General features: G+C 35.6%; 1 protein-coding gene across 2 annotated transcripts in view; it reads right to left on the reverse strand.

The window, feature by feature from the left end:
* The window catches only part of HERPUD2 (HERPUD family member 2), a 35,038-nt gene that overhangs the window by 7,464 nt on the left and 15,145 nt on the right, over positions 1-12,429 (reverse strand). For both annotated transcript variants that reach the window (XM_078440599.2, XM_078440600.2), the window contains one exon: positions 10,796-10,950. In XM_078440599.2, the coding sequence (XP_078296725.1) occupies positions 10,796-10,950 (155 nt within the window). The remainder of the gene's footprint in view (positions 1-10,795; positions 10,951-12,429) is intronic.

Consider the following 12,429-nt stretch of genomic DNA (forward strand, 5'->3'; position numbering starts at 1 on the left):
AAATTTTTAATATTATATTCAAAAGACTGTTCATGTACAATTGGCAATAACTGATTATAGAAACCTAATTCAAAAGAGCTTGAGAGGCTTATCTGTTCTTAAGGCAACTTGGTGCTAGGTAAGCCACCAACCTCCCTACATATTAACTGAACTTTTCTCATCCTTGGAGCAGTAGTGGGAGCCATACAGCGCTCTTATCCTCAGAAAAATCCTCCTACTTCCTGAATAGAGCCCTGCTCCCCCTACTTTCCAAGCTTTCCAACAAACTGAATTAAGAGGGAAAAGCAGAGAAGCCTCCATGAGAGTTCCTCCCAGCTCTTGATAAACAAGTCCCATATAAGAAAAGGAAAAGAAATTTAACTCAGCTATTCCTTTACAAAGATACCAATCACTGATTAAACCTGGAGAGAAAGCCATGCCACTGGAACAGAGAAGCATTATAAAATACTTGTATAAAGATCTTAGAATCTCCATCAGTAAGCTGATACATCTAAGCAAATCTGAAAGGCACCTAAATCAAGTCTTAGCAACAAGGGGAGTCTATATCTAGGTGTACACTTTAAATGTTCTTAGTTTTCCCGACTAAGAAAAAAGAAAAAAACCCATCCCCCTGAAAGTACAGATCTACCAATCCCTACAGCTAAGAAATAGAACCTCACACAAGTCCATTACTTCAATTGTAAAACAGAAGTCTGGGCTTTGTCACTGTTTTTAAAGATCAAGGGAAGAAAGAGCCACTAACAATCATTTGGAAAAAAGTTATTATAGCTTTCTACCTCACCCTACAGTGGTTGAGAACAGATGGTGATTATCAAAAATATGTTGCCAAAAAAAAAAAAAAAAAAAACTACTAAACTCCCCTAGATGATTCCAAAATGCTTCCTCCCTTACTCTGCAGTAAGTTAAAAACTACTGGACTATATACTTGCTAAGACACATTCCAGACCCAAGCTGGCATACTACAACTTTAAGTTGTGCTGATTATCCTCAGACAAGATGTTATGTATTTATTTGGTACTCTCCAGAAAACAAGAAATAAAGGATTTACATGACACTAAATTACTAAATAATTTATTATTACTATAATTATTTTATTAAATATTTATTATTTATTTATTATTATATTTATAATATACTATTATAATTAATCTATTATTACTATAATATTGTTACTTATTAAATTCATATTTACTCAATAATAAGTTATTAAAATATATAGTTATAGATCAATTAAACATATTATATAAGAATTTAATATATTCCAGAGGATGCATCATTAAACAACATGATAGAGAATTATTTCATGCTGGGAAAAGTGATTACCAAATAAGTGGTGAAGAGAAAGGAGTTTAAAGCTTCATCTCATTCCAAATGCTCAAGTAAGTTTCAAATGAACTAAAATAAAAGTATTAAAAGTTAAACCACAGAAAATCTAGAAGAAACTGGAATTGATTATTTATCAAGACTTTGGAGGGAAGAAGATTCTCCTAACTTATAAGCAATATTAGAAAGCATAAAAAAGGAATCCACATTATTTGATGACATAAAATTTAAGGAGACAGAGCTTACAAAAAAATGTTTTCAGTAAATAAGTTAATATATTTCCTATATAAAGAATTCATAAAACTGGAAATAATCATTAGGACACCAAATAAAGGCAAGTTAAAATAAAGACTTTTGTTTTCGTCTGCCAATATTTGGTATTGGCTCTCAAGGGTATAAGTGAAACCCAACTCTTTTGCTAACAGGATGAACTGGAATAGACTTTAAAAAACAATTTTACAAAATTAAACACCTTTAAAAATATTCACTTTTACCCAGATGCCCAAGTAATTCTGCTTCTCAAAATTAACTTAAATACGAAACACAGAAAAAATTTTCACATCTCTGCTCTAACCAAGTGACATTTTATATTAGTAATATTATGAAAAGCATAGCAACTATTAGCTATAAAATAAAAAATAAACATTATAAAAATCTTTTGAAAAAAGTGGGGGCAGGAGGGATTTAGGGATTAGAAGAGTTTTAAAAAACATCAGCTAAATGCAATATGTCAACTTCTCTGAACACTGACTCAATCAAGACAACTGTAAGACATTTGAGACAATCAAGGAAAACTGAACATGAACTGGGTAGTTGATGATATTAAAGAATTTTTGAGTATTCTAATGGTATTCTGATTAAGATTTTCTTATAGTCTATATCTGTCTTATCTGTTACAGATACCCAGTATTTACACATGAAATGATAAGATGTCTAGGTTTTGCTTTAGAAATAATCCAGCCCAAGAACAAAGGAGGAACAAGGGGAAACAGATGAAGAATGGTATGGTCTGTTGTTAACAGTTGTTGAAGCTGGGTGTTAGGTAAATGGGGGTTCATTATATTTTCTCTACTGTGAATATTTAAAAAGTATAATCAAATTTTTAAAAATTAAAAAAGCAGTGACTAAAAATATTAACTATTTAGGGGCACCTGGGTGGCTCAGTCAGTTAAGTGTCCAACTCTTGATTTTGGCTCTAGTCACAATCTCACGGTTCGTGAAATTGAGCCCCACATCAGGCTGCATTCTGACAGTGTGGAGCCTACTAGAGATTTTCTGTCTCCTCTCTCTCTGTCCCTTCCCAGCTCATATACACACATGTACTCTCTTTCTAAATAAATAAATAAACATTAAAAAAAAACAAACTAGAAGGTTTAAAAAAAACCTTCTTTAAAAACATATAGTAATCTATATAATGGAAAATTGCGTACTTCATAAAGAATGGGACAGGTCTTGTGTATTAATAGGGAATGATGTTAATATACTTAGTGAAAAAAACAAAATGTAGGCCAGTATAGGATGTACGCTACTATTTGTGTTAAATACACACACTCATGTGTGCACACACATATACCCACATATACACAGGCACACACACACACACACAGTTTATCATGGATAGCTTGTGTCATAGGAGACACAAGAAGGAAACTTTTGCATACTTCATTCACTTTAAAAATGGTACCATTCACAGGTACCACCTCTTAGAAAATAACTTAAAAAATGAATTACCTGTTTACTTTCCTGTCTCTCTGACCAGACTCTGTGCTCCTAAGAAAAGGGAATAGGCTCTACCCTTTATAATATGTCCAGGATTTAGCACAATAAATATGTGTCTAACAACAACATATAAATAGCAAGAAAACTCTGAAATAAAGTACTGTTTATAAGCAACTAACCTAGAAACTTATAAATTTCATTTAATTTTCAACATTAAATGAAAATGTAATGTTAACAAGGTAAAAATCACAACTATATTAAAGAAAACCATTTGCAAAGAAAAGAATACTAGAAGGAAACATTAAATGTTAACAAATAGCTGTCTTTAGATGATTAAACAGGGATACTTTTTCCCCCTCCTTGTTTTTTTCCCCGAACTCTTTAATATATACATATGCTTTTATAATATAATATTTAATATATATATACTTTTATAATATAATATAATATATATTATACTTATATAATGTATATACATATACTTTTATAACTCAAAATAATTAAGTATTGCTTTTTTTGCAAAGAGCCAAATAAAATAGCAGGAACACAGGGAAAATGTAACTATTTGGAATCTGAAATATGCCTGTCTCCATACAAAATGTCATATTCTTTATTCAAGGAAAGTAAATGGATAACCTGGCCTCTCCCTCTGGCCTTGGCAAAGTCAGTGAGGAAACTGCTGATATACACATGTGGGAGGAAATCATTTGATAACACAAATTCTAGTAGCTTTTTTTTTCCTTTTCAGACAGACTATACTAGCTAGTACTATTCGATAAAAACACAGGAAAAAAAGGGGTCAGGGAAATTCACAGAAACACATGGAAATGGAGCACAACAGAGAAGACGACAAAAACAAAGAACTTGAAAGACTGTCATTCACAAATACATACTTGAAAAGCTATACCAAAAGACATTCATTAGTATGTTTATTTTATTTAATGTTTATTTTTGAGAGAGAGAGAGAGAGAGAGAGAGAGAGAGAGACAAAGCGTGAGCGGGGGAGCAGCAGAGAGAGAGGGAGAAACAGAATCTGAGGCAGGCTCCAGGCTCCGAGGTGTCAGCACAGAGCCCAACGCGAGGCTCGAACTCACGAACCATGAGATCATGACCTGAGCCAAAGTTAGACGCTTCATCAACTGAGCCACCCAGTCGTCCCTGTACTTTTTTTTTAAAGTTAAGAATTACAAAGGAGAGAAGATAAAAGGAACTGCAAACTTCAATAATCAGGAACAAATTCTTTCCAAAAAACCTGTTAAGTCAGCCCCATTTCCCTTACTACTCCACACAAAGATGCAGCAACTGCATGGAATACCCACCTTGTTCCCAGAATATGCCTTTTCAAGACTCCCCACACTTGCTTTGTTCTACCTGCTGAACGTCCCCTAAAATCAGCTCCAATTACCCCCAAGAAGCCCTCCCCACTCTTTCACTCAGAGACCGTCATTTCCTCAACCAGGCTCCTGCAGAACTTTTTACAAGACCATGAGAGCACATCAGCAGATGGTAATTTATTTGCCTATCTGACCTACTTCTATTGAGGGCAAGTACATAATTCATTTTCCTGTCTTCAATGCCTAGTATACAGCAAATTCTAAAGTAAACTTATACTGAAGAAAGTTACAAGATCCTCATACAGATTTGCTTACTCGGTCACCAATACTTAAAATCTGACCAGGAGATCTGACTAGAAAAAGGTTTTGCATGGGAGGGCGGAGAGGAGAGGGGCATTATAAATGAAGTCAAAATACAAATGGCAATCTAGGAAAAAATACTAAAACTAATGATAGACAAAACAGAGAGTCACTTCCAAAAGACTGTTAACACAGACTTTCCATAAGAGACTCTTAAAAGAACAAACTAAGGGTTGATGGGGGATGGGAGGGAGGAGAGGGTGGGTGATGGGTATTGAAGAGGGCACATTTTGGGATGAGCACTGGGTGTTGTATGGAAACCAATTTAACAATAAGTTTCATATTAAAAAAAAAGAATACAGACTTTCAGGTCAGATATGGATTTGAATTCTAGTTCCACTGCTGACCCCTTCTGTGAACTTAGGCAAGCTACATAGCTATCTTTTAAGCCTCATTCTCCTCACCTGTAAAATGGGAGAAAATAGTACCTAGACCACAGAGTTGATATAAAATTCAATGTCTAGCACTGAATTATAGCATGTATAAGTGCTTAATACAATGCCTAGCTTGTACTAAGTGCTCCATAAGAATTATTAATATTCTTTTACATGAAGAACTGTCACAAATCAATTTTCAAAAATAACAACACACCAACAAGTATTTCACAAACCAAAACAAAAAGAATGTCTCTTTATCATGTCTTAAAACAGGAACATTCCAATTTGTCAGACTGGCAAGTACATATCTGTAAAGGGATGGACAGCTGTTATTAGAATAAACTGGTACAAATTCACTGCACTTCTACAATAGTCTTTAAGAGTCTCAAAAAGTCTTAAGAACACTTTGACCCAGGAATTCTCTTTTTCACAACTTACCCTAAAAGAAAAACTGATAATATGTAAGTATCTAAGAATACTGATTATAGTGAGGTTTAGTGGGAAGCAATTAACCCAAAAATTTCTGATAGAATATTGTCCCAATTTGGGGTGCTTGGGTGGCTCAGTAGGCTAAGCATTCGACTTAGGCTCAGGTCATGATCTCACGGTTTATGAGTTCAAGCCCTGCGTCGGGCTCTGTGCTGACAGCTCAGAGCCTGGAACCTGCTTCAGATTCTGTGTCTCCCCCTCTCTCTGCCCCTCCCCGACTCGTGCTCGGTCTCTGTCTCTCAATAACAAATAAACGTTAAAAAAAAATTAAAAAAAAAAAAAAAAAGAATATTGCCCCAATTCTTCACTCTTCTATAACAGGATTATACATGCACACTGTCTGACACACGGTGGCAAAGCTGGCCCATGCCAGCTAATACTGACTCACAAAGCTAATTGTTCAAGTTCAAGAATTTTGTAAGCCAACCCTTGGTATCTTGAATCTGCCATAATGAAAGTATTCAAGACCAGAGAAATCAGCAAATGCTACAAATTAGCTTAATATCCCCCCTGGAAAAGCCAGTTACTAAGCACTTGCCAGCACGGCATTGGTAACTTGGCAATACCTCTCCAATCCCAATGCTACTGAGCGGGGCCATGTGATTCGTTTTGGCTAATGAAATGTTAGTGAACATGACACATGCTGAGGTTTTAAATGTGCTCAGTGGTTAGCTTCCCCTCTTGCAGTCCCGTCATTTGTCATAAGAAGAACATGTCTTGGGGAGTTTCTAGTCCAGAGAATGAGAAACATGAAACAAACCAGAACTCAACCTACAGCCTGAGGCAGAGATGTCCCAAGTGACTAACAAGACTCGTGAACAAGAAAAATGAGTATGTTGTCGTAAGCCTCTGAGTTTTAAGGTTATTTTGCAGTAAAAGCAACTGAAGACATTCTTCATCAACAGAGGAGTGGGCAAACTGGCACATCCACATAATTAAAAATCATAGATTTTTTCTTTTAATAAATGGGACACCAGATGCTGAAATATGCAGACATAAAGCTGGAAAGATAAAAAGTTCTGGGTACATCAAAGTAGTCTCCCTGGAAAGAATGAGCTTTGAATTGGGTGGTGCATAATAGAATATGATTTGGCAAAGTGCTGAACAAAGGCTGTTTCAAACAAGACGTGGGTACAGAGGAGGATCACAGGGTGGCAGCCAGGATGTTAAACTAAGGCATTACTAGAATATAAACAACTGGAGAAACTTGTACTTTTTGGATCTCCTCTCAGGAGAACTACACATATGTGGAAGGACTATTTCGATAAACTGCTTGGGGTAGTGGGAAGGGGATTAAGGGCCTAGTATGCATGTTCACATTCAAATAACAATATTTGGTCTTTGAACTTCCTGGTTAGCTACAGGGCTTTCATTTTGCCGTTTGGGCACAGCCTTCTCGTCCCTCTTTTTTCCCACCCCCAAGTCTACTCCAGAGCTAAATCACCCTAAATGAATGTGGAACAAAAATCTAAAAAATATTAGTGTGTATGTAAGAACTCATCCAGAATGCCACACATGTCTCAAGACTTTAAATGTGGTAGATTTATATTTGATCTGGAAATACGTCCAGGCTAAATTATGTTTTTAAAAAAAGTTTACAAAGTAAAATAGCATAATGTTTTATTTCAAAGTTTACTTAGAGGGGCGCCTGGGTGGCTCAGTTGGTTAAGCGTCCAACTTCAGCTCAGGTCACAATCTCATGGTTCGTGAGTTCCAGCCCCATGTCAGGCTCTGTGCTGATAGCTCAGAGCCTGGAGCCTGCTTTGGATTCAGTGTCTCCCTCTCTCTGCCCCTCCCCAGCTTTGCTCTGTCTTTCTGTCTCTCTCAAAAGTAAATAAACATTAAAAAAAATTTTTTTTTAAATAATGAAAATTTTTAAAAGTTTACTTAGAAAAGTAAAAGGATATTACAAAAATGTTAGTAATAGTTATTTCTGGGTGGTGAACTAAAGCAATTTTTACTTTAAAAAAAAAATCAAGCAATATAGAAAGGTACAATGAGTAGGCTTTCAGTTTTATTAACTATAAAACAAAGCTGTTAGTATCTCAGGGGGGAAAAGTGATGTACAAAGAGTGGGTATTCTATAACCCAACCAGCAATTTTTGGAGTTAAAGTAAACGAATGTGACAGCACAACAGACTGAGTCCAAAACAGTTAGGATTGATAAATGTGACATCATAAATGGACAGCCAATACAATGATGTACATGTACCGCTCTGGTCTTCTCATGTTTCTTCAAGAGCTAGATATGGGTGAATAATCACCTGTATTACGATTTCTCAAAGCAAGGTTCCCAAAGTCTTGTTAAGTTGGCAAATTCCTGAGTACCACCACAAACCTAGTGATTCAAAATCTCAGGGAATAGACACCAGGATTTAGCAGTTTTAACAAGCTCAATAAAGATTGAGAATACTAACCTATGTGGTGAAAAACATGTGACTAGTTATACGTAAGCTGTAGTGAATTTTGAAAAAGGAATGCAGAGCTTCTATTTTGTTGGTGAATTCATCAAGGTCACTAAATCACTGACTACTCTTGCACATTTAAGGCTAAGGCCTATGTTAAACAATATCTACTTAAAGAGAGATTTAAAGTCTTCATTAGTAAAAAATTACAACTATGAGATTAAGTTAAATTATATTCGTTATTAAACTAAACAACCTATTTACTAAACTTTCAATAAATTGCATTGTATATCACAAAGTGCTCTTCTCAAACATATTTATTTTCCAGCACCCAACACAGGCATTCATTCATTCAAATCTGTTTGCTGAATGTTTGTACAACATTCACTTGTAAATATGAATGCATTTGTAAGTAACTACTAACACATCACTAAAAACTTCACATACAAGAACTCTTTTAATCCACACAGAAATCCTGTATGATAAGCACTCTTATCTCCAGATAATGAGCAAACTGAAGCAAAGTAGGGAAAAGACTTGCCTAAGCTAGTCAGTAGATACATTCAAACCAAGGCAGGCTGGCTCCAGAATCTGGAGCCACTAGACTATATTGCTTTCCTGATGTAAAACCAAACGTTATTCATCTAGTAATAGATTCCTTAAATAAAGCTGTAACATCTTTAAAGTTTTATTGTTCATCATTTTAATACTTATATTTGGCAAAAAAAAAGAGCACAATTATTTCAGATTTTTCTAATCTGCTTAATACACTGCTAAGAGCTGAATGCTTTTGTCTCTAGTTGATTTCCTCAACAGCTTAGCTTAGAGAAATTAATCTTTTCCCACAATATCTATGGTTTTCTTCTAAAGACTTGCAACCTTATAGGCCTTGTTTTGTTTATTACAAAATACATTCACTATAAGTATGAGAGTTAAAAATCTTATTATCCAGGGGCGACTGGGTGGCTCAGCTGGTTGAGTGTCCAACTTCGGCTCAGGTCATGATCTCACGGTTCACGAGTTCAAGCCCCATGTCAGGCTCTGTGCTGACAGCTCAGAGCCTGGAGCTTGCTTCAGATTCTGTGTCTCCTTCTCTCTCTGCCCCTCCTCAGCTCGTGCCCTGTCTCTCTGTCTCTGTCCCTCTCTCTCTCTGACTCTCTCTCTCAAAAATAAACATTAAAAAAAAATTTTAAATCTTATTATCCAGAGATAACTATTATTAACATGTCATCATATATTCTTCCAGATTTATTATATGCATAATACTCTCACTTTCCACCAATACCACCAAATAAAGTAAGTAAAATCACTGTATAAATTGAGAGGAACTGAAACTGTTTTACTCTGCAAAAAAAGACAGGAAATGAATTACTATCATAAGACAGAAAATATTCTAAGCTACCATTCCATAACGTAAACCCTGAGAACATTGCTTTCTACAAGTAACTAAGTTTTGTTTTGCAGTAATCGTTTTCTAAAAACAAAAATAGTTTCATCGGTGCTTCATAAAAGTCTATAATTAGACTTATCTAAAAACACTTACTTTCAGAGAAAAAGCTTCACATTCAAGAAATGTGACACAATGCGTTGGGATGAGCACTGGGTGTTGTATGGAAACCAATTTGATAATAAATTATATTTTAAAAAAAAGAAATGTGACACAATCAGTTTCTTACATTTTGCTATATACTCAGCTTTGATTTTCAACATTAAGAATTAAGTTTTGCTATACACCTTAAGTTCATATAATGTTTTACATCAAATATAACTCAATATAAAAGAAAAAGAATGGAATTAAGTCTAAAGTTCTAAGTAAAAAGTACTCCTTGGTTATGTCATTTATACTACCATTCTGAGGTCCCAGCCATTTCCCTATTTCTTCTAGCTTCACAATCGTGGATCTGGAGCACTGCCACACACTACATCCCACAGCATGATATGCAACACAAAACGATCTCAATAACCTATTACTCACGTTTCCTTTACTTCAAGAGCACCCCAGTAAAGTACCCTGGTTTCATATATAAGCCAGGTCCAAACCACATTCTCCGTGATCCTACTCTCTGAGCTGTCTGAAGGATGTGCTGTGGCTGTTGGCTGCATTTCCCCCTAGAACTGCCTAACCAAGAGGCCTGCTAAATATATATTGCTAAATATAAGGTAGCCATACGCAAGCTTCTTGCATAAACTCTAACAAAGACTCTAGATAACAGACAATGGTTAGTATGTCTTTATTAACACATCACAGTTTTACCCTACCTCAGATGTTACCAAGCCTAGCTGATCAGAAACACCTGTGGAACTTTTTTAAGAACAGATTACCGGGCCTTCTACTCTTCCAAGAACATCCTCACTCACCCATCTGCTTCCCAGAAGGCTAATTTGAGTAGCTCTACAGTGACATTGGGTTAAAAAAAAAAAAAAAGTTAAGAAACTGTTTTAGTTACCTAGATCCTTGCTATTCAAAGCATGAGAAGCATCAATATCACCTGGGAGCTTGTTGGAAATACAGAATCTCAGGCCCATCAGACCTACTGAATCAGACCTGCAGCTTAACAAGATCCCCAGGTGATTAGCACAAAAATTAAAGTCTGAAAAGCACTGCCCTAGATGATTCTGATGTATTGCCAGCTTTCAAAAGCACCACTCTATTTAACTCCCTAATTCTCAAAATGTTGAAGGAAGACTATGAATAAATTTCCAGTGTACTTTGGTTATTGCAAAGGGGCTACCAAGAAAGTCAGGAGTAACAGATTTTTAAGAGCCCCACCGCTACGATTTCACTCACCCTTGCATTACATATGGGAACTGATGAGTCTGTGCTGGGTCGGTTTGTGCTTGTGGAAGGGTACGTTGCCTCAATCCTTCCGAGGAAGAACTGGCAGATAAAGACAAGGTTTCTTGACTGGATGATGGAGTTGTTGATCCTGACTGATCTGAATTCTACAACAAAAATGTAATTATTTTTCCAAGGAGATTTAATTCATTGCAATCATGAGATTTGAGACACATTGCTAAATATGTATTTATGAAATACCTCTGCAAAAAGTGAATTTTAGAAATATGCTGACTTGAATCATGTGCCCATAATAGGTCGATATTTTAATTCTGATGAGATTAAGAGTTCAGAAAATCAACAAACACGTTTTTTCAAAGAATGAACAAGATACCAATTAAGATTTTAAAATTCTCATGTTCTGATGATGTTATTAACTCCCAAATTCAATAACTTTAAAAAATATGACCCCTTGAAGATGACCCCAATTTACCTTTTGAAAAGTGTGTCACAAGTTTTACATAAATGTAAAACACAATTACATTTGATATAAATTGTAGTTCTCCCACTTTAAATAGCTGGAGACAATATAATTTTAACATCCTTCCAAGCTCATTAAAATTGTATTTTACCTGTACTGCCTTCCTACTGAATGTCTTTTTATATGTCTACCTTTCTAAGTCCTGCCACGTAAAAGGTCCTAAGGACACTGGTCTTTTTGCAAAACTAACAAAGCTTTCCTTAAGAGGTTATTCCACATAAAGCAGCGTCAAATATCTTACGAGAGAGTGTGATTCTTAGGGGCATAAACTGGTAAAGGCTTCCTGTTTGTCAAGATTGCTCACTAAATGGACCAGCGTCATATGATACTCAGTTTAAAAAAATCATAGGAGAAAGGCATAGCCATTTGGCAGCACAGCCTAATTTTGCTAGAACTAATGATTTCTGACCTTATTAACTCTTTCATGACTAGATTTTTAAGACATTCTCAAATCCCACTGAAATTTCTCAGCCATAAAAAAAAGGAGAATTCAACTTAAGTTTCCCTTGATACTTTTCAGATTTTCCTAACACACCTTGAAAAAACTGAATATACATACTCATGACATGAAATCATGGTTGAGGAACCACATGACAAGTTGAAAGGGGTCTTTCTGAACAAAAACTGAAGCAACACAACTGCGTCCAAAGACTCTGTGCCAATGCCAATGTTTTGTCCCTTCTCATGAAAGGTAGGAAAAGACCCCTTGGCCTTTGTTGACAAACCATATCTCAGTTTAATGTAAGCTAAATTCCCACAGCTAGTACTAGAAAATACTCACCACTAAGGCCATGCTTAAGGATCTATTTTCTTAAAGAGGCAGTTAACTAGTAATTACTGAAAGATCCTCCAACTAGTTACCACCTCTGCGATCCATCCCCTCCTTAAAGTTTTGGCTAAACTCTTAACAAGAAGAAAAGTATACTTGGCAGAGTATGTAAGTTCCCTGCCCGTGAAATTTAAAGCAAACTTCCACTCATCCAATCATTTTCTCTCATCATCAAAGGTGTCATATAAAATAATGGGAAACCAAAAATAATTTAACATAAAGGATTTGTCTTTCAACTGGTAGAGTATGACTAGGTTGAAAAGTTCAACTATTAAA

Source organism: Panthera onca, chromosome A2 (genome assembly GCF_046562875.1).
Source record: "Panthera onca isolate mPanOnc1 chromosome A2, mPanOnc1 haplotype 2, whole genome shotgun sequence".
Taxonomy (NCBI): domain Eukaryota; kingdom Metazoa; phylum Chordata; class Mammalia; order Carnivora; family Felidae; genus Panthera; species Panthera onca.